Source organism: Polyergus mexicanus, unplaced genomic scaffold (genome assembly GCF_030449975.1).
Source record: "Polyergus mexicanus isolate NDT 795.1 unplaced genomic scaffold, iyPolMexi1.0 SCAF_14, whole genome shotgun sequence".
Taxonomy (NCBI): domain Eukaryota; kingdom Metazoa; phylum Arthropoda; class Insecta; order Hymenoptera; family Formicidae; genus Polyergus; species Polyergus mexicanus.
Window position 1 is genome coordinate 3,114,832 of NW_027223334.1, and position 23,763 is coordinate 3,138,594.

Consider the following 23,763-nt stretch of genomic DNA (forward strand, 5'->3'; position numbering starts at 1 on the left):
GCCTGTACTTTTGTATTGTGCAATAAGCCCTAGGGTCCGGCACAGACTTTTGCATAAGCGCATAACCATAAGCATAAGGAAATTGATTGGTCCACAAACATATGCATAAGGAAATGGACCAAACACTTTTTTTATGCTTATGGTTATGCGCTTATGCAAAAATCCGTGCTTGGGCACTTACTAGCCAATAAAGTCCGTATCATACTACGCATTGTAGATTGAGATTCAAGATTCAAGATTGAAATTTGACCAATCAGAACAAAAAAATTTTAATTCTTTTTGTTCTGATTAATCAAATTCCAATCTTTAATCTTCAATCTTTCATTTTCAATGCGTAGTCTGATACGGGCTTTAGGCCAATATTATATTTGTCGTACGACAAACTTTTTAAGCATATTGATTGGCTTTCAAGAAACTTTCTCGAGTCTCTAAAAAGTAGCTAATCAATGCACTTAAAAAGTTTGTCATACGATAAATGTAATATCGGCCTTAGACTGTGTTCCAATTCCCCACCCGGATGCAGCTGATATTATATTATACGGTCTAGTTTCCACCGAAGTATTAATTCGCATCTAATGCAGCGTAGAACCAAATTTAAGTCGATAGAAACGTCTGACTGCGTTCATTTCACTCCCACTTCGATCTACAAGCTTTATCAGAGTAGCAGCGAATTGACACGAAATTTAGTTGGTGGAAACGGTTGAGAGTAAATGGTGCCAACTTTTACTTTTAATTATTTTGTAACCATCAATATATAATCGATATATAATCTATATATCAATGTTCTTAACAGTTTTGTTCGAATTAATTATCAAAATGGAAAATTAACAAAAAAAATTGTCAAGAATTATGTTTATTTATATTCACAAGCAAAAGTTAAGTTGGCTCTACTAAAATATCAATCTTTTTCGCTTCTATTCTACTTTCAATGGAAACAGTACGTTAAATTTGATGCGTACCGCAACAGAATCGGATTGACGACTTCGGTGGAAATTAGTCTTATGCTGTGTTTCGATTCCCCATCCGGGTACATCCGATATTATAGTATTATCCCAGACAGCACAAGGATGTCCTTAGGACGTCCAAAGGGCATCCAGGACATACATATAGGATATCCTCAGGATATCCCATTGTAATCCTCAGATCTCCCAGATGTCCTGAGGAAGAGTAAATGATAGCCGTATATTAACCTCTGGAGAATCCAGGGAGATCCTGTGGAACATCCTAAGGATTTTTATAGGATATGTTAGGGATATTTTTCGTATGTTTCAAGGAGCAAATTTTAAAATTTAAATATAAATTAAAATTATGTTTTGTTATTTACTGCCAATATTAAAAATCTAATATTAAAAATAGTTCACCGTTCTTTAATATTTAAGGCTTTTGTGCTGTACATGAATATTTTAGGTTTGGCTCCCGGGTTTGAGTTGTGTAATATTTTCTAAACAAACCAATATCTGAATTCCCTATGTTGGGATTGCATCAGAAATTGAACTGATAGAAAATAATTACATTTGTAATTTCCTGTCAGTTGCTCTTTGCAAGCTTTATATAATTCTCATGACCAAATCTCAAATACGAGTTCGCGTGTCGCATAGCGGTAAACAAACGAATTAGCGGTTGAATACTATTGTTTGTAAAGTTTTTGGAATGTTGCGAACAGTAACATTTCTCATGAAATATTAAATAAATAATAATTTTGGATATATGAAAATGTGCGCATCAAATTCAATTATTAATATTAAACGAAATTAATGTTAACAATTAATTGCACATGTATATGTCCTCTGGAAACCCAAAAGACCTCCAATATAATAGACAGGGCAGATATATCCTACAGACATCCAGGGGTTATCCAGTGGACATTTATAGGACATTAATACTTATTATAATACTTAAGATTTCTAAATTATATTAAATAGCCGACACAACTAAAAATAATTATGTATGCATATTAAATTTTTATAAATATATTTATAATAATATCTTAAAACATCCTACAAATGTCCTGAACCGTCCTGGACATATTCAGGATGATCCTGAGGATGTTTTGTGCTGTCTGGGTACACACAGGTGATGTTTCTGGTAGTCGATTGTATATCTTTGAAACAAAGTGAAAATTACAAAAGTGAACAAATTTATTAGATTTTGACAAATAAAATCGTAGATACTCTAGTGAATTTACTTGCTTTTGTAATTTTTACATTGTTTTAAGATACACAATCAACTTCTTGAACGCAACCTATGTAGATTAATGGATCTGTTCAGGGAGTCGATTATGTGTCTTTGAAACGAAATGAAAATTACAAAAATAAACAGATTTATTAGATTTCGACAAATTAAGGCTGCGGTCGAAAAGATGTTAGAGATGCTTCGAAACATTGCATTAACCAATCAGAATAAAAAAATCTTTACTCTTTTTGTTCTGATTGACAATCAAACGCTTCGAAGCATTTCTAGCATCTTCCCGACCGCAATCTAAATTGTAGATATTCTAGTGAATTTTCTTACTTTTGTAATTTTCACTTTGTTTCAAAAACCGTAATAGGCCCTCAGGAGACACAACCGTTTCATAGCAATCAAATGTGATTGATTCTTACTTCTAGAACCAACAAATCAACGTCGAGTATTAATAAGACGATTGTTTCTTCGACTCAACGGTTGTTCTTGGATGCATCCAATATTGCTATAATGTATGTGCTAAAATATAAAGCGATGGTGAGATAAAATAGTGATAACTTATACCTAATTTTTCTCTTTATATCCCTCTTTAAATTGAATTTTTTTTAACATTAATCGTTTATGAGTTTTATCAAGGGTTATTATTTAATTTGGGATACCCCGTATTGTATATACATAAAGAAAAAAAATTTTTAATAACTACATTAAAATTATACTAAAGCAACATCGCATAAGATGGAATTATAATTACATGATAATTTTGTATATAAAATTTATATATGTGCATATATACATATAAAATATAACATTATATATATTGAAATAAAATGTATTAAAAAACGCGATCTTGATATCCGCTATCGGCCATACTGGAACTCGGCTTAGTTGGTCCTCCGGGTACTTGATGGTGCGGATGACGCATGTGACCAGGTCGTCTCGGTGGTGCCAGATATTCAAACATGCTTTGAGTGTGCTGTGCTAACATTTTACTGAGATCGCATGGCATTGGATCAGTCCAGAAAAAATCGTGATTGAGGGCCGAGTCAGAATCGCATCTTTTGCTAGGATCAAGAATTAAAAGTTTGTCCAGCAAGTCACAGGCGTAAGGATCTTTCAGATATGGCTTTAATCTATCCTTCACCTATATAAAATCATATTAAAATTACAGAAATTTATTAAAATAAAAATATACAATTATTTAAGAGATAAGATTTATTATATAAAATTAAAAACATAGGCTCTTATTCTGAGCTCATATTTAGAAGCATATTTAGAGTGTCACATTTAAAGGTGCAGATAAATGTACTAGTAATACGACTAAAATCAGTCATACAATATACAATACATTAGGTTCTAATAAAAGCAGATTTTATAGAAATGGTATCATAAAGCATTTATAAATAATTAATATTAATAATTATTAACGCGGCTATAAAAATCTAATCATCAAGATAGAAAAAAAAAATTTAACATAAATTGATATGTAAAAAGCATAGTATTAGGCGATTTTTGACGATCGTTTGGTACATGTATCAATGTGTACCATAAAGTTTTCGCGTAGTTAGTAATTTGTGATAGAGGTGTGGCTAGCCATTTTGGTATCTATCTGGTTGATATCACGCTATACTGAGCAGTGAAGCAGGGTATATATTGTTAGTTACTGGTAAGTTGCAAATACGCGCCAAATATAATACTATGCTTTTTACATATCAATTTGTGTTAAATTTTTTTCTTTCTATCTTGATGACTAGATTTTTATAGCCGCGTTAATAATTATTAATATTAATTATTTGTAAATGCTTTATAATACCATTTCTATAAAATTTGCTTTTATTAGAACCTAATGTATTGTATATTATTAATTTTAATATAGTATATAATGTAATGTATGTATAAGTTTTTATATATTTTAATTCTCAAAAAATAAATTAAAAGTCAATGTTATTATCATGTTAATGTTATTATAGTCACTGCATGTACATGCATCCACAAAAAAGAATTTTATTGACTTTTTACCTTTCTTTTTTGCCCTTTAGGAAGATCCATTTTGTTAAACAAGTCTAGGTTTTCAACTCCAGGCCACACTTCAGTCGTTATTGAGCCACATAATTGCGAGATCAATATAAGCTGTTGCTGCTCAGTATTACCCTGCATTATAGGAGATCTGTGGATTCATAAAAAGTATCTTAAAATATATAAAATTATACAATTATATACAAAATAACACAATTACATACATCATGCAAGATATATTTACAGAGAATGTAATACATGCCTTGTCCACATTTCTGCCATTATACAACCAGCACCCCATAAATCGACAGGAGGTCCATAATTCCTATCACCGAGTAGAAGTTCAGGCGGCCGGTACCAAAGAGTAACAACTCTGTTTGTATAACGATTTGAATGACCATTTTTTGCACTAAATGCTCGTGCCAAGCCAAAGTCAGCTAATTTTAGTACACCATTCTTTGTTATTAGGACATTAGCAGCTTTCATATCTCTATGTAAAATCTATGATATATAAAATAATACATTATTTTTTATCATTATTATTTTTATCATGATAATAATATACAATAACTAGCATTATCATCATCATTATCATCGTTATTATTATTATTATTATTGTTATTATTATTATCATAATAAATTAATCCATTAAAGAATAATTCGATTATATATTCAGTAATCTAACGTAATATAATGTAATTATCTTTTAATGGATTAATTAATTATAATAGTGGTAATAGTAATAATAATAATAGTAGTAATGATAATAATATGGTGATAATGATGATGATGTTGGTTATTATAAAATAACCAAATATTCTTATTAAATATATAATCTGTTTCTGTTATAAATTTTTAAAATACTTACAAAAAATAAAATATGTATAATAATTTCTTACCTTATTGCTATGTATGTAATAAAGACCATTTAATAATTGTTGCATAACTTTTTTTATCTCCCCTAAACTAAATTTTACATTAACATTTGACAACAAGCCAGCCAAATCATGTTCACAGAAATCGAATATTAGGTAGAAGGTAGAACGGTATCGATTATATTGAGTTGCTGAAAGCATATATATTATAAAAATTAACTATATTAAAAAATTTTAAATTATATATTATATTAATAATACTATATTAGTTTAATATCAATATATTAGATATCTAATAATGATTATTTTTATAAAGAAAGGTTTTTAAATAAGGACGAACATTTATAAAATAATTTGGAATAATAAAGTGTCTCGATAAGTAATACTATTTTTATTTGTTACAAGTTTATTCTGAAGGAATAAAATCAATCTTGCAAACTGAATTTTTATTTTTATTTTCTCATTCACAAACAATAGAAGATATTAAAAACTCTCAAAAAGAAAATTTATTTCTAAATTAAAAATAATATTGTAAATATATACATATTAAAAATACTATATGTTACATAACATAGTAGAAAACGACGCGATATTGTCGCAATATCAAATGTGTACATCTACATATTTATGGTTTATTAATAATTGTAAAACAGTGTATCATTTACCTCGTGTTCTGCAAATCTCTATAAGGTTGACAACATTTTCATGTTTCAGCAATTGTAATATTTTTATCTCTCGTAACGCTGTAATAGGAAACTGTAACAAAATTTTATATATAATTGCTAGTTGCATATTTATATTTTTTCGTGAGAACAATTGTTTTCTTTACAATCATTGATTCCTCTCATTATTTTGTGCATAAAAGTATTGAGGTAAGATAATCGAAAAATGAATATTTCATGAGATATTTCATAGTTTATGTAAAATTATATCAGATTAAAATATAAAATATCTCGATAAACTGTTCAATTTTTAGCAATCCTACCTTTATAATTTTTTACACCAAACATGCGAGGAATCGATTTATATAAAAAAGTTAGAGTAATTTTATTTTAAAAAAACTTGGTTGACCTTCATACAAAAAATGCTTTTATTGTTAGTTAAAATTTAAGGTTATCAATTTTTTTCTGTTTCAAAATCCGATAAATTTTATCTAAAACATTTTTTTTGTATGACAAATACCAAGTTTCAGAGAAAACATTTTGTAACATATTTTTTAATGTCTTACCTTGTATATATATCATTATTTAAAATAAATTAAAAAATATTTTTATGAAAATAATCTGATATTTTAATGATTGCAGTAAAAAAAAAGGGCTAGCCACTTTCCATAGTTCTCTTTAATGCTGAATTCGATACCAAATTGCTCTATCACGTCATAATTTTGAGAAGTTGTAATTAAAATTACAAGAAAAGCAGCATTCAAAAATCCTAAAACAGTTTTCTTATAACTTTTTTTAAGTTATTTTTTATTCAAAATAAACTATTACTATCAAAATTATTATACACTTTACATCAATAACGATTCAAAATTATCAATTTTGTTATATTTTAATATGATATGAAATTCCAAATGTAAATTTTTTGAATGTTTAATTTGATCTTATATTAACATTAGAAAAAGTAATGAAAATTGTTACGACTCATTATTATTTGAATAACATCAAACTACAATATGAATAATGGTAATATATTACTTTTAGAAATTAATAACAAATGCGATAATAAATTATTTTTTAAAAAAAGAAACAATGTATATTTTGATTGCAATAAAATTTTTTCAATATATCACATATTATAGTTATAATATGACATAAAATACATAAAGGTAGTCCTTTCTTGCAACTAAAACTGGAAATTTCTCAAAATTGTGACATGATTTGGAAACTGGAATTGTATGCAGCGTTAAGAATACTATGGAATATATAATTAGTTTTGTCCTTGTGTTAATAAAACATCACAATTACAAGTTATTTGTGATTGAAATATGTTATACAGAGTGGTCCTGAAATAGTTAATCAAAATCAGGGATTGGATTAGGCTCATCATAAGGATGAAAACAGTTCCTGTAAACATTAATCTAAAAATGAATCCTTCAGGAGATATGACTCATTTAATTATCAATTTCGAAGAATAAATACTTTCAAAGTTTTTATCATACTTACGATTTGTGCTTACTTATGATTTGTATTTTTTTAATTAATGTGTTCAATAAGTAGCTTAATCGAATGATCTGCATGGAGGCAACACTTCAGAATTCAAAACATGTACAATATAGAAGAATTACGAGATTGCATTATCAACAGCTGCAAAATTATAAGATATACGCCAGGAATCTTTGGGCATGTTAGACAGTCAATGGTTAGGCGGATGGAATTGTGTGTTTTAGTTAGCAGTGAACCTTTTCAACAACTTCTATAAATAAAAATAAGTTTTTTTCCTTTTATGGTCTTCCATTTTTCTGAATCAGGTATTAATAAGTAAATAAGTCATAATTCCTGAAGGATGTGGTTTTGGACTAATATTTATGAGAACTTCTTTCATCCTTATGAGCTCAATCCAATCTCTGATTTCAGGACCACCCTGTATAACATAAACTTACTCCTTCTTTTTCGTTGTCCATTAATACTTTCTTCATTGCAACAAACTTCTTATTCGTTTTCTTGTCTCTGGCCTTAAACACTTCTCTGTAAAACAATCAAATATATTATATATAATATAAAATTAGATATAAAGAATTAGATATATTTAATACACATTTATAATACAGTAGATAAATATATAATCTTTCTTTCATATTTCTGAAAAATTCGTATTTTTCGAAATATTAAGGGGTTCCAACACTTCTTGTATATCCAAATAATTCAGAAATTGGACATAAAAAGTTTCTGTAACTTGACATTTTTGATCAGGAACATAAAAGAACTACAACATATCACAAATTCAAGCAAATTGAAAACGATTTTCTCATAAGAATTGTGCGTGATCCTATTAAATAATGTTACAAAATAATATAAAATATATCATATAATGAATTATAATAATGTATATTATGTAAATATCTATTTTTTTAAAGTTGATTATTAACATACGCATACACAAAAATAATTATATATACAGTGTGTATCATAAAGACTGGATCAACGCTTAAGGATAAATTCTTGAGATTTGTAGATGATTTGGACATGATTTCTCTTCAGCAAAAATTTTGAGAGAGGTTATTTATCATTTTTCGCAAGTTTCCAATCTTTCCATCATATATCTTTATAACTAAACCTTAAATTAAAATTTTTTCTTTCTCTATTAAAGTAAACTCTATCTGAAATTAAATAAAAAATATAGTTTTAACTTTCTATAAAGTATAGTTTGCAAAAAGCTCTTCTTTTTGAATTGCTTATAACACAGAAATTATTAATACTTCGATATTTTTGCTAAGAAAAAAAATCATCTTAAAATAATCTCAAGAATTTACCCTTAAGCGTTGATCCGGTCTTTATGATACACCCTGTATATATAATTCTTTTTTGACTGAATTAAAAATGTTACATAAATTATAAAAACTACAAAAGCCTTTTAATAATATTATTACATAACCTTAAAAAAGATTATGCTTACCCAAAAGTACCTTGGCCAATTTTTGCAACTTTTTCATACTTCGAAGATTCATCGCAATATGGAAAATCAAATTCTTCAATGTACTTCTCTTTTTCCTTCGTATTCATTGCTGTTGCATTACGTAGTTTTTTGAAACAATTGTAAATATTCTTCTCCTTCTTCTTCTTCTTCTTCTTGTGAATGGCACCGGGCTTGAGATACACAGGCCCACACGGCCAAGTCGATGAATATAAATAGTGCTAATGTTGTAGAGATCAAGTTATGGGTTAGTACCAGAAATTTTATTTAGATGCGAGTTACTGATATGATGCTACAGAAGAAATTCCTCTTTAGAAGAAAATAAAATTCAAAAATAAGGTCCAAAGAACACAAGCGTTAAGGTGGGTATACACTTAGCGAACGAACACTGAACGAACAGCGAATGCGAAACGTTTTGAACGTTTTTCTCGCACGAATTGTCCGCTGAAATGTACCGCTTCATGAGGGAATCGAGCCGAATGCGAATCGAACGTTCTGTTCGCATTCGTTTTGGCGTATATATCTGCTGAATGATAATAATGAACGTTTGCATTCGCTGTTCGTTCGGTGTTCGTTCGCTAAGTGTATACCCACCTTAACGTGAACACGTCCGTACTCGACCAAGGCTGCAACAGAAGTTGTAGGAAATATTCATTGAACTCTATACTTACTAGAATCTGGAATGAGAATTGTTGCGTTGAACAGAAAAAGCAGTTTTGCAACTGTTATAAAATTCTTTAATTTGCTTGGTTTATACATTTAGATCCGGCAGGATCTAAGGGCAACAACCAATCATATTAAAGAATTTTACACAGGCTGCGGTCGAGAAGACGCTAGAGATGCTTCGAAGCATTGCATTAACCAATTAGAATAAAGAAATCTTTAATCTCTTTGCCCTGATTGGTCAATCAAACGCTCGAAGCATTTCTAGCGTCGTTCCGACCGCAGGCAATGTATAGTACTGTCATCTGTGTACCTTGCTGGAAAACGCCCAATGCATTGAAGATTGAAATTTGAATTATGATCCTCGCCACTGAACTAATTAACTTTTATTCTGCTGTATATTGAGCGATAGATGTTAATGTTTTACTGATATATTTTAGAGAAACAAATAGACTAATCTCATCTCACTTTGTTTTAATATCTTTAACTTAACCCAGACAGCATAAAACATCCTCAGAATCATCCTGAATATGTCCAGGACGGTTCAGGACATTTGTAGGATGTTTTAAGATATTATTATAAATATATTTATAAAAATTTAATACGCATACATAATTATTTTTAATTGTGTCGGCTATTTAATATAATTTAGAAATCTTAAGTATTATAATAAGTATTAATGTCCTATAAATGTGGATAACCCCTGGATGTCTGTAGGATATATCTGCCCTGTCTATTATATTGGATGTCTTTTGGATTTCCAGAGGACACATACATGTGCAATTAATTGTTAACGTTAATTTCGTTTAATATTAATAATTGAATTTGATGCGCACATTTTCAGATATCCAAAATTATTATTTATTTAATATTTCATGAGAAATGTTACTGTTCGCAACATTCCAAAAACTTTACAAACAATACCCAGACAGCACAAAGATGTCCTTAGGACGTCCAAAGGGCATCCAGGACATACATGTAGGATATCCTCAGGATATCCCATTGTAATCCTCAGATCTCCTCTGGATGTCCTGAGGAAGAGTAAATGATAGCCGTATATTAACCTCTGGAGAATCCAGGGAGATCCTGTGGAATATCCTAAGGATTTTTATAGGATATGTTAGTGATATTTTTCGTATGTTTCAAGGAGCAAATTTTAAAATTTCAATATAAATTAAAATTATGTTTTGTTATTTACTGCCAATATTAAAAATCTAATATTCTGAATTCCCTATGTTGGGATTGCATCAGAAATTGAACTGATAGAAAATAATTACATTTGTAATTTCCTGTCAGTTGCTCTTTGCAAGCTTTATATAATTCTCATGACCAAATCTCAAATACGAGTTCGCGTGTCGCATAGCGGTAAACAAACGAACTAGCGGTTAAATACTATTGTTTGTAAAGTTTTTAGAATGTTGCGAACATTTCTCATGAAATATTAAATAAATAATAATTTTGGATATCTGAAAATGTGCGCATCAATTCAATTATTAATATTAAACGAAATTAACGTTAACAATTAATTGCACATGTATATGTCCTCTGGAAATCCAAAAGACATCCAATATAATAGATAGGGCAGATATATCCTACAGACATCCAGGGGTTATCCAGTGGACATTTATAGGACATTAATACTTATTATAATACTTAAGATTTCTAAATTATATAAAATAGCCGACACAACTAAAAATAATTATGTATGCATATTAAACTTTTATAAATATATTTATAATAATATCTTAAAACATCCTACAAATGTCCTGAATCGTCCTGGACATATTCAGGATGATCCTGAGGATGTTTTGTGCTGTCTGGGCAATGGATAGTTTGATACACCGGAAATTAGTTGGCGCTGGAAGTTCATATTTTTTAATAATTAATAGCTCAAACGATTGCTCCTTATTATTAATTGCATTCTCCGTCAGAATCCACAATTGCTCCCCTTTTAAAATTAATAGTTTTTGAAATATTTACAAAAAACGTAAAATTTATCATTTTCACTCAAAAATATATTTATTTTTTATATATATATTTTTTTTTAATATGAAATATGTATATCAGTACACCATTGTTTTTGAGAGATCCATAATTATGGATCTAGCAGAGACATGAACCACTCGGTCGTTTTACCGTGGCGCTGAAAGTGGATCTGGCCATGTAGTTCCGCTCGGCCATAAAATGGATCCAGTTAGCGCCACTGTACCGGCTAGTTAAAACATCGTAAGAAAAACGCCGGCGTCGCCGGCGTGGCCCCTCTCAGGCTTTTCTCTGGCTGCACTGAAAATCTATAGTGCACGTGATATAAACTATATATTTTCAGTACAGACAATTAATATTGGTATGCAGCCTATATATAATATATCTATGTTTCTTCGTAAAATTCAGCTGAGTTCAGCTTGGACGTAACAAACATGGCTCCAGGAATAAAAAACATGACTCGATAGAAATGAACAGGAATAAGCAAGTTATTGCTGATTCAACCACGCTCGTGATACTACACTGTTCATAGACGCTTTGTCGAACTGGACTAATCGGATCTAATCAGTTCTGATCGCTTGTCATCGATGTTAAATAGCATGAAAAGCGAGATGATAATTGACGAGTGCAATCGCAGCGAGGAGGACAATCCGCAGAGGCAACCTTTGTCCAGAACAGATCTAGGCTTTCGACCACAAAAGGAGTTAGTATACAATAAATTATTGCCATACGCGGAGAAGCTCGATGTGGAATCGCGAGTATGGCTTGCCCAGATTAAAGGAAATCTAGGACGTGCAGTCATGTTACGTGAACTCAAGCCAGGATGTGTTTTTTGGACAAGCAGATTAAATATGTGAGCAATATGTAGCTTCGCTCTTGATATCATACGTTTTTTCATACTATATCACACTAATTTATATATTAACATTTGATTTTGAATTGTCTTCTAGATATATAAAACTATATGGGATGAAGTTTAGTAAGGAAGATCATATAGCTTTCGTAAAATTGATATATGAACTTGTTACCATACCAAATTTAGATCCAAATCTTATCAACAAATTTGGTACTACCTTAATTCTACTGCTGAAGTAAGGAATAGAGTTAAAGAACATTGTAAATTTAGTTTGTACATTAAACATTTTTGTACTGTCTGATACCTAAAATAGTTTCAAAAGATACTGTATACAAGGTGTTAAAAAAAAGAGTTTAGAACTTTAAGAGTAGATAGTACTTATGAAATAGAGGAAAAAAGTCCTAATAAATATGGGTCGAAAAATTTAATATTGTCGATCTTATGAACAATTTTTCAACAATGAATTATTATTTCTTCATCTAAAAAAAAATTTGTTCTTCCAAAAGAAGAAAAGAAAAAGAATTCTTTAAACTGTGAAGTTTACAGAAGGTTTTCTACATGTCTTGCTCTTATTTTCATACATGCTTTACATTTTTATATCACAGAATTGCGAATTCTTTAAAAAATTCCCAGCTTTGTTCTAACTATTTGACAGGCATTATGTATTCTCTGATGTAATTTGTCATAATGTTTGTTTTTATGTCATGCGAGAGCACCAGAAGTAAGTAAGTCACTTATTTAACCAAAATGAAGAATTGTTCATAACTTTGACTATAATAATTAATTTTTTGATCCATATTTATTAGAATTTTTTTTCTTCATTTCTTGAATACTATCTGCCCTTAAAGTCCTATACTCTTTTTTTTAACACCTTGTAAATGCGTATACACTAGATATATTGTAGATATTCTATTTATATAGTTAATCTCCTTTTTTTAGGAAAAAAGAATTAATTAATCCTGATGAGCTGGAACTTGCATGGAGACCTTTATATGAAATAATACGTCCCCTAAAAAAAGAGAATTCAACAGAAATATATCGTCAACCTTCATGGTTGAAAAATATATTACATTGCATGATTCGCTCTGTAAAAATTTATTTCCCTGTAAGAATAATTTTTTTAAAAAAAGAGGCATCCCTTTTATCAGATTCAGCATGTAACTAATTCTATATTTAACAATATTGTTGCAACAGTTGAATGCCACGCAAGAAATATTAGATGAGCTAAGACCAACATTCTGTCCTTTTGATAGTACGACAATGTGTACAAGTCTTCAGACTTTAGAATGTTTTTTACCATTGCAACTACTTCCTGAGCATCATTCTATCGGACATCAGTTGTGGTTTGATGAATTTATGACTATGTGGAAAGTGTGTCACAATGCGCCGCAATGGGAAAATAATATGATGTGGTTAATGGCAAGATTAGCAACTCACAATATTGGATACATTGACTGGGAACCACATTTCCCCTTGATGTTCACCAGATTTATACGGTGCTTAAATTTGCCAGTAACATACAAGCAGATCCAAAACAGCAAGAATCATAAACTAGAAATAGCACCAATAGCTATATGGATAGTAGCAGTTTTGGTAATATTGCTTGATTAGTATGTGAATAATAAGATATATTCTTTTAAAGTGTGTGTGTGTGTGTGTGCGTGTATGTATGTGTAGATTGATTCAGAACAAGTGTGAAAAAACTTTGATAGATTGTTTGGAAGGTTATTCTGAGTAAAAAATGTCATAAGTCCTATTTTCAATACTTACATAATTTTGCAGGAGTTTTAAAATTTGCTCAAGAAGCATTTTCTAAGAATTTATTATGAAAATAAACTGAAAATAAATAACATTTAATATTTTTCTGTTTTGTTCTAATTTTCTAAAGATTACATTGTATCAAAAACATGTGATCTTACTATGACTAATAAAATTTTAAAACTTCTGTAATTATGTAAGTATTGAAGACCTATATTCATATGATAATTTTTATTCTGAATAATTCTCCCCACAAACATTCTGTTAAAATTTTTTTACACTTGTTTAAAATTACTCTGTATATTTATTTCTTGCATATATACATTTACTCATATATACTGTATATGTGTACATATATCTCGTACAGGGAAATGGCTCAAGCGCACAGATGTATCTGGAAAAATTTTTAAAAACTATGGAGACATATTTTTATCCAGCCAATTTTGGACGATGGTTGGGAAAGTTAAAAGAATTTCTTATCAAACTTCCATATCATTTCATCTTACGCTTACATAAGTATGTAAATATTTAATATTTGCACTTTGATTGTAATATTTATATTATTTTATATTATTATTCTATAGAGCTCTCTCTCTCTCCTCCAACCCAGCACAATTGTAGCCCATTTTAAAATATATTTTTATTAAGATATTCAATTAAATAAATGTATTTACATGATTTTAGAGAAAGATATGCCAAGGTAACATGGGAAACTTCAATTCCCGACAGTTACAAATTAACTGATAGTGATGTCGATGCCTTTGTTAAAAATATGTTGCCTGTAGCTATGACAGCTATGTTCAGTAAATTTGGTGTAAACGATGCCTGCCATGCTTTACAGTACCTTGCTACTATGAGACCGAATTTAGTAATACCAGATATGTTAGAAAGAATGTATTCTACATTCGATTCCTTGACCGAACCGCATAAACTCACAGCCTCGATGATCTGTATGGTAGCTGTTGCCAGACCAATGGTGCAAGGTTCTAGGAATATAAACACAGGTATGAAATTAACAATCTATAGATATATATTGCAAAGATATATTCAGAAACAACTTAACAAAATCAAAATAATAGAATATTGTTTATTACTTTAATTTTTTTTTTTTTTTTTTTTATACACTATATACGGGGAGAGGAAAAAATATCGGACCGGTAAAATATCTTGAGAACAAGGCATTTGAGAAAAAAATGTTACATACAAATTGTATAAAAATTGTATGGTTTCAACAAATGCATCAAATGCAGTATCTATTTGATCTTGAGCATAGATATAAAGGAGATCTGAAGGCCAATTTTAAAATCTTAAATAATCTTAAATCCCATTTTTATTCGATATTATTGTAACTTGTTTTAAGAGCTTATCTTTTCAAAACACTATAATAAAGTTCCTTTCTATTTAATATCTTCCAAATTATCAGGCTTGAAAGATAGAGAATACCATCATTAATATTATTCGAAAGTGATTTTTATGTGACCTTAACAATACTATTAAAAGTCACACTAACATTGCTATTTAATGCATCACTTGAAACCCTACAACTTCTATTTGAAATATTTTTTTAAATCTCGAAAATAAAGCATTTTTGAGAAAAAATGTTTCAAATAAAAGTTGTAGAGTTTTAAATGGCATTAAGTAGCAATGTTAATGTGACTATAGCATTGTTAAGGTCATGTAAAAATTACCTTCGAGTAATATTAATGCTATAAGTATACACTGTATCTTTCAAGCCTCATAATTTGGAAAATATTGAATGAAAAGAAACTTTATTATAATGTTTTGAAAAGCTCTTAATATAAGTTATAAGAATATCAAATAAAAAATGAGGATTTCCATCTATGATTTTAAAGTTGACCTTGAGATTTCCTTCATTATTGTGCTCAAGGTCAAATTGATATCGCTGTTTGATGCATTTGTTGAAACCATACAATTTTTGTATGTAACATTTTTTTCTTAAATGCCTTACTTTTGAGATATTTTACCGGTCCAATACTTTTTTCTCATCCGTACATTCATTTTTTTCATGTACATATATAATTTTATCTTCGTCTTCTACAGGTTACACGTTCTCAGAAGGACCATCGCATGTACTACCATTGCTGTTTTCATCATTACCTGGGATCGATCCAAATGACATTAGGAAATGTTTTGCTACGTTCCGATTTATTTCCGTTTATGCTACGCTAATCCCCATTGTGGATTCCTCTAGATCAACTGCGATTATGACAGAGGATGAAAGGATGATTTGCGAAGCGACGTCGCATTTCGAAGATTTTATATTGCAATTTCTGGACAGGGTATTTATGTTTATAGATTCCAGTTCGTTGGAGAGCGTGCGGCTCGAAAGTCGCGACGGTGACTTGAAGAGCAAACTGGAGTCGATTGCGGAAACAGCGCTCTCTGGCGTATGCACGACACTTTTGATGGAGACCAGTGACGTGATTTTCGAGAGTGCTTTGCATAAATTACGTACATTCATGACAGAACGGGTTCTTGAGACAAAAGTTGCAGGCCAATTGGCAGCGGTCGTGTGCAAGAGTTTCTCTCGCTTTAATGGACGTGATACACTGCATGCGCTAGTACCTGTACTTACGCAAACAATTTTACCGCTTGTTAGTGAGGAAGAGGACGTGCTGAAGGAGGAGAACTTGGATCATCGTCTTCTACATGCTATGCTCATATTGTCCGCGATTGTCGATACACCAGGAAATAACTTGATACCACATATAGACACGTTGCTCAAGGTCCTCGATCGCGTTCTACTCTTAAGATCGACAGACGGAAATAAACTAGCCTGCCATTTATTAAAATGTATTCTCTGGTCATTATCAACTATCACTCCATGCCAGTATAAATCCAGCAAAAGAGACTACAATGATCCTAACTATCCTTATATTAGAGATTGGGGTCAAAGCATAAATATTGATAACTTTTGCATCAAATGGTATATTCCTGGTGAAGAAGAGATTGCTGCTGTACAACGAATATTCTCAAGATATTTGACAATTCAAATTGATAAGCTTAATGGATACTGCAAAAATTCTAGAGTCCTAAATAGGTCAGTTCATACAATTTTTATTTCAATATTTTATATTTGAATTTACCTACAGAATTTGAATTTATAATAAAAAGCACATGTAATCTAGATTACTTTACAAATAGAAAACAAAATCATGTAAAATGTATATTGATCCTTTTTATATAAAATGTTTAGATTAAATTTCAAATAATAACACATGCACATATAGGTAAATAATCATATAAATAATATATATATATATATATAAATATATATAATTGTAGGGAGGAGTTGTTTGTCAGTTTAAACATTGTATGCAGCATTATTAGAGGTTCCGAATCTGTCCTACCAGTTTGGACAGAAGCACCACTTGAAATAGTCAAATCTTCCTTAGAGTGGAATGTATCTATAGTGCCTGCATATGGAATTAGTGGACATGTTACAATGCCTGATGGTAGCAATGTTAGGCATCATCTTGCTGAGATTATGAGCCAAGTCCAACAGACGATGCTTGAAAATGCAGAAGACAATACAAAGAGTTTCTTTGTACTAATACGGGTGCGTGTATGCGTATATGTATATACATGTATGTATATATGCTTTTATGCATGTGTGTTCTGCGCACACATGTTTTTACAATTTGGTACATATGGTAGAAACATAAATTTTTAAATGCGTTTTTCTCGCGAATGTTTAGAGTTGGGTCGTATTATTTTATCATGGGCTGGTGGGAAGGTAGGACTATAATATATGTTAGACTCGACGAAATCGGAGGGTGCTATGTCTGGTATTCTTGTTAAACACTTATTAAAGTAAAAGTTTTAAATACAGTATTTCGAAGGATATTCTTTATATATTTGTGGAAAAAATGCTATGCCATAGATTTTTCAAATTAGCCAAACTTGTGTTTTATCACTTTTTCAAAAATATTTTATTTAAATTGCAGATTTGGTCTAGTTTGTTACTGGGAAAAATACGATTGCGCGAATCATACGATGAACGACGCAAAACTTTTCAAGTCGCCAAAAGGATATTCGAAGATAAATTGATAGGAAACAAGGACCGAATGGGTCCATTGATATTGGAACGTTGTGATATTCAGCATGAGCTCCGAATACTCGCGCAATCAGTCGCATTAACGGAGACTCATAAACGAATAATGTTGGAGCTATTCACGCTGGCGATAAGCAGATACGCAAACGTGCGTTCAAAAGCTCAAGCTAGCCTCTTCTCTGCTCTCAAAAATTTCCCATATTCTTATACATTTATAGTTTCTCGTCTTATCGATATTTTAGCAAAAGATACCGAAGAATATCACGATGCATATAAGGTTAGTTTAAGATAGTTATAAAAATACTAACTGTTAAATAAGAATGATTTGCTGAAAAAATATCACATTAAATTTTAAAACTTTTTGAAAATAGGGTGTTCTGTATATGCTGCTCGGACCGCAACATGTTCCCATTATTACAGAGAGAGACTGGAGTATATTGAAATCATTGTGGCCAGCCATCGTCCTTTCCAAGCCATCCGAGAAACTTTCTGTGATTCGGTTGAAAGAGAACGTTGTAAATATTATAAGCAAATGCTTTTATATGAATACGATCGAACTCCAAATACCCGACAGATGTCTGATAGTTGCGCGCATATTGTGGAAAAACTTTCCACAACCGACACTGCCGCAGCCTAATGAGATTGAAATACAAAAGGGCGCGCAAAACTTAAAGCAACTCAGTGAATCTAATCTAATGGCATATACCGGTTTGCTTGATGAATTATTGCGTTGTATACTTGAAGAATCTTTACACTGGCGGCATAAATTAATGGCGATGAGTTTTATACGGGATTTGGTTCATCCAAATCAAATCTATTCCGCAAAAATAGTGCGTTATTTCTTGCAAGCGCTTATACATGATTCCTTAGAAGAAAGAAAGATTGCTATTAAAATAATGGTATTTATGTTGAAACAACAAAAGCGAAAACATCCAAAAGTATGCAATTTTTATTAGATTTTGTACAATAAATATCAATTATTTATATAAATTGTGGATATATATACATTAAAATGTTTACTTAAAGGTGACAGTTGATATATGCAGTCTATCCAACAAGAACGTATTAAAGGAAAAGGAGCGATTAGAAGTTCAAAATATCACGCCTGGAATAAGAAGTGACAACTCTTGGCTTCAATACAATTATGAGACTCGTCCGCTGACCACTGAGCAATGGGATGAATCTAGATACGTTCATCAACCGTACGTGGGCTATTATGTCTGGCCGAAAATCTTGGAAGTATATGCGCCTTCGTCTCAACAGCCGTGTCTCGATATGCAAATCCGCAAGCTAACGGATTGCGAGCGAGAAATCCATCTCTTCTTTGACAATCCACAGAACATTGAGAAATTCATAAGTTATCTCAGTTTGGAAGAGAAGAAGGGCAAAGACAAATTCAATGCGTCCAGATGTTTTCTATTTAAAGGCTTGTTTCGCAATTATGGGATCGTCCACTTGAAACATTTTTTGCCGCATTTGCAGCGATTGGTGACGGACAAGCACGAGAGCAGCCAACGATGCGCCGCGGAAATCACAGCCGGAATTATTAGAGGTGCCAAGCATTGGCCATTTCAGATGGTGTGTAACATGTGGCAAGAATTATTGCCCATCATAAGAACCGCGATCGCGAATCTAACAGAGGAAACTGTCGTGGATTGGGGTATATGCTTCGCGACAGCACAACAACGTAGAGATCCAAATAGGCACCACTGGCTACTAGAGTGCCTGATGGAAGAACCGCCTCTGAAAGACTCGGAATCTTCGTTTGTAGAATGCGGTCGTCTTTACGTACTGCAAGGGGCCTTGAATCAGCAGTCGTGGCGAGTCACAGAGTTACTGCAACGTCTATTAGTGCGTCTGGAAAATCGATTATTGACTAATCCGTTTCAAAACGTTCGCGAACGCCTAGGATCAGTACTGGTTACTATATTCGATGCCGATCTAAAATATCCGCATGGCTCGTCTGACACTACAATTCCGCAAATGCAAACTTTGATTGATAAAATTATACCAAAATTGAAGCAACTTATAGAGGACGATGATGTAACCAAATTGAATGGTGCAGATAAAGAAAAAAATTTATTTAAAAAAGTTGCTAATGTTTCATTCGATGAATTAAAGAAAGTATCCATGATGGAAGAAGAAATTCCTAAGAGATTGTTAAAAACTATCTGCAAATGGATTATAGGTAGTCTATCCCGTTCGCAGTATGCTGCGACATCAGGCTTTTATGAGATATTTCCGATTATATGTCAATTAGAAAGTTCAGAAGCGGACGAAGAGCTCAATAAGTTATGTTTATGTACCTTGGCAACGCTCGCACAAGCGTTTACATTGCCAGAGGTTATGTCAATAGCATTAACTGCAGTGAAGGCGATGTCCGAGCATTCGTCGTGGTCTGCTAGATTCACTAGCTTGGAATTCCTTCAAGTATTAGTCTTTCATAACATGGGTATAATTCTTAGTAATGTATCGTGGATCGATTGCGTTAAAAATATTGTTCTGCGCTTATTAGAAGATGAGCGTTTAGAGGTCAGAGAAAAGGCCAGTCTGGTACTAGGCGGATTGTTGCATTGCACGTTCATCGCAGATGGAGAAAAGCTATTGGCAAGTTGCTAAAATGTTGTTATTTAAAGCTTTTGTCTCACATAATAATCGCATTAGCATTCTAAAAAAGTTCAAGAGTTAAGATATGTTTTATGTTTTTAGGAGGAATTCAAAAGAAAGGCGAGGACGCGGTTGCACAAAAAAAATAGCCAGACCGATGAAGCGTTGAGAAATATAGAAAAGGTCGATGCGATACGCGTACGTCATGCAGGTGTACTTGGACTATGCGCTTTCATTCGCGCCCATCCGTATGATGTGCCGAAATATGTGCCTTCAGTCTTCGAACATCTCGGTTTTCATATGAATGATCCGCAACCTATACCGGTAATTTTGTCATTTTTCTTGATATTTTTCTTTAAATATTACCCTATTACATGTATACATATATGTTTGCACTTGTTCAATTTGGATATATGATTATACTAATGAGATATAATCAGTTTGCTTGTAATAAATATCTGAATTATAGATGACAATAAGAAAAACTCTGAGTGATTTTAAACGAACACATTATGATGGCTGGACAGGCATGAATGGTCATGCGCAACACTTTACAGAAGAACAATTGGCTGTCTTGCAAGATTTAACAATGCCACCGTCGCATTATGCTTGAGAGAAAGAAGAATATCAGGGATTAAATCAGAGAAAGAGAGAAAAAGAGAGATCAGGGATTAAATTTTATAATTTAATATACAATATAGCAATTTTGGATATAATACTTAAAGTGATAATGAAAGCACTAATTACAATGCAAATCATGCCTGCAAAAAAGTATATAGTATATTCATTAAAAATCAAATAACATTTGAGTTATTATTTATATCGCTGTCACATTTGCTATGATTCTTCCAGTGTCTAATGTTGACATGCTATTTAACCATTGTAAACATAGTAATTGAAAAATTTCTCAGTGTTTCTGAAAAGAATGGGAGAATGACTTTTTACATGTTGAAACCCAAGTAGAGTGATATTAGAACACTATTCAATAACGTCTATTTTTAATCATTTATAATCTACGTCTACGACGTCAGTGATCAATAGTTTGATATTTAAAGTATTTAAGGGTCGACAGGAGAGACAATAGAAACCTCTCGCGGGAAGCCGTGAATTACGAATTCGTAATCTACGTTCTACAGCCAAAATAAAGAGAAAACCGGATTCTAATGATGATATTCGTATTCAGCAGGATCGTCTTTTTAGACGTACAGAGTTTTTTTTTATTTTTTTTTAAATGATCAAAATAAAAATTCTAATACCGAGAAACAACATACAGCTACTCGCAGATCAGGTGTAGTTGCTCCAGAATTCATATTGTGTTTATTATAAATTTTTGAAAGCTAAATTGCAAAATCCGACTCTGTACGACTAATTATAACAATATAAAGAATACGTCAGAACAAGTTTCATGAAAAAATATTAAATTTTCGAGATGTAAGACGAAGACTACGAATTTCCACACATCTGTATCTAAAGTACAGCTAACAGCAGAATATGAGGAATATTCCGTGGTTGCACACTGGCCGCGTGACAAGGAAAGATGATTGCGTCATCTTTGTCTGTCTTTCATCGCGTATGTGTGTAGCGTCCGTGAAGGCACACCGATACGTTGAGCCATGGATGCGGTTGGGAGATAATGTCAAACAAGGAGCGACAATCGCGTGCTATCCTTGTTCCTCTAGCATATCGCTTTACGGCCGAAATACGGTCTAAAAATGTAGTAATGCAACAGCAAGATTAACGGGCGCCCATTCTTTGAGAATTTTATACTTGCATATATACATACCATATATGCATATATATTATGTTTAAATTGTTCGATTCCACAGACATCTGCACATATATTTTTTATAATACTTTTTGTTATATACATTATATTTTGTCTGAGAATTATATTTTAAACCAGAATTATATTTTAAAACAATTGTTAAAATTTTGAAAATATGTGGCCATGTAACATATACATATACAGGGTGTCCGGTAAAGATTGTGCCAACGCTTGTGAGCGGGTAGAGTATAGTAAACTGAACAGATAAGTTCTGTAACATTTTTTTCTATAACGCTTAATAAAGGAGATATTATTGAGTAAATTTTGGTCAATCAGCGCCGACTTTTAGCCGGACGCACATCGGTGAGCCACCCGCCTGATAGTGTGCGTCGCCGTAGCAACGGAGCGCTCACGCACACTGCCAGCTGCCAGGTGTGCGGCTAAAGGTCGGAGCTGATTGGCAGATTTTATTCAATAATAACTTCTTTATTAAGCGTTATAGAAAAAAATGTTACAGGACTTTTCTGTTCAGTTTACTGTGCTCTACCTGCTCACAAGCGTTCGCACAGTCTTTATCGGACACCCTGTATATTGTACATTATAAAAAATTTATCTTATGTAATATATTATTAATACGTGTGTATTTTGTAATAAACCAATAATAGCTATGAAAAGCTATTATTATCTTATAGCTATTATATTCTTGGTACAATTGAAAAAAAATAATATAATTTTAATGTACCAAACTGCAATTACGATTGTTAAAAAATAATATCAAACAAAGATTGACAATCGTACTATAGTTCATCACTATCCCTATCTGATATGATACACGCCCAACAAACACAAATATATAACTGTAACATTGCCATAATGAAACGAAATGTAACAAGTAACCCAGACAGCACAAGGATGTCCTTAGGACGTCCAAAGGGCATCCAGGACATACATGTAGGATATTCTCAGGATATCCCATTGTAATCCTCAGATCTCCTCTGGATGTCCTGAGGAAGAGTAAACGATAGCCGTATATTAACCTCTGGAGAATCCAGGGAGATCCTGTGGAACATCCTAAGGATTTTTATAGGATATGTTAGGGATATTTTTCGTATGTTTCAAGGAGCAAATTTTAAAATTTAAATATAAATTAAAATTATGTTTTATTATTTACTGCCAATATTAAAAATCTAATATTAAAAATAGTTCACCGTTCTATACTATTTGAGGCTTTCGTGCTGTACATTTGTAATTTCCTGTCAATTGCTCTTTGCAAGCTTTATATAATTCTCGTGACCAAATCTCAAATACGAGTTCGCGTGTCGCATAGCGGTAAACAAACAAACTAGCGGTTGAA

At 31.6% G+C, this 23,763-nt stretch overlaps 2 protein-coding genes and 1 long non-coding RNA gene across 11 annotated transcripts; 2 read left to right on the forward strand and 1 right to left on the reverse strand.

Moving 5' to 3' along the window:
- The first annotated feature begins 955 nt into the window (after nt 1-955).
- Nucleotides 956-4,872, forward strand: LOC138939425 (uncharacterized). Of its 7 annotated transcripts, none has more exons than XR_011447849.1 (5): nt 956-1,027; nt 2,607-2,718; nt 3,067-3,283; nt 4,218-4,362; nt 4,441-4,871. It is a non-coding gene; the product is annotated as an uncharacterized lncRNA (long non-coding RNA). The 7 variants fall into 7 exon arrangements; XR_011447846.1 differs by lacking the exon at nt 956-1,027 and adding an exon at nt 1,080-1,600 and having other exon boundaries at nt 2,549-2,718; nt 4,441-4,872; XR_011447848.1 differs by lacking the exon at nt 956-1,027 and adding an exon at nt 1,465-1,600.
- On the reverse strand, nt 2,937-9,322 carry Cdk9 (Cyclin-dependent kinase 9). 3 transcript variants are annotated; one of them, XM_070307192.1, is made up of 8 exons: nt 9,297-9,322; nt 8,685-8,923; nt 7,672-7,756; nt 5,735-5,825; nt 5,094-5,260; nt 4,457-4,695; nt 4,198-4,345; nt 2,937-3,322 (listed from the first exon to the last, which is right to left on the reverse strand). In XM_070307192.1, the coding sequence occupies exons 2-8, from the start codon at nt 8,789-8,791 to the stop codon at nt 3,014-3,016; spliced, it is 1,146 nt and encodes a 381-aa protein (XP_070163293.1). In that variant the 5' UTR covers nt 8,792-8,923; nt 9,297-9,322; the 3' UTR covers nt 2,937-3,013. The 3 variants fall into 3 exon arrangements, with proteins under 3 accessions (XP_070163293.1, XP_070163295.1, XP_070163294.1); XM_070307194.1 differs by having other exon boundaries at nt 8,685-8,890; nt 9,296-9,312; XM_070307193.1 differs by lacking the exon at nt 9,297-9,322 and having other exon boundaries at nt 8,695-8,780.
- Nucleotides 9,323-11,735: 2,413 nt separating this feature from the next.
- LOC138939231 (proteasome activator complex subunit 4B) lies at nt 11,736-23,763 on the forward strand. The gene is made up of 13 exons (XM_070306867.1): nt 11,736-12,201; nt 12,299-12,439; nt 13,144-13,309; nt 13,399-13,797; nt 14,330-14,478; nt 14,647-14,966; nt 16,024-17,023; nt 17,269-17,542; nt 17,931-18,314; nt 18,409-18,975; nt 19,064-20,644; nt 20,747-20,968; nt 21,114-23,763. The coding sequence occupies exons 1-13, from the start codon at nt 11,936-11,938 to the stop codon at nt 21,255-21,257; spliced, it is 5,613 nt and encodes a 1,870-aa protein (XP_070162968.1). The 5' UTR covers nt 11,736-11,935; the 3' UTR covers nt 21,258-23,763.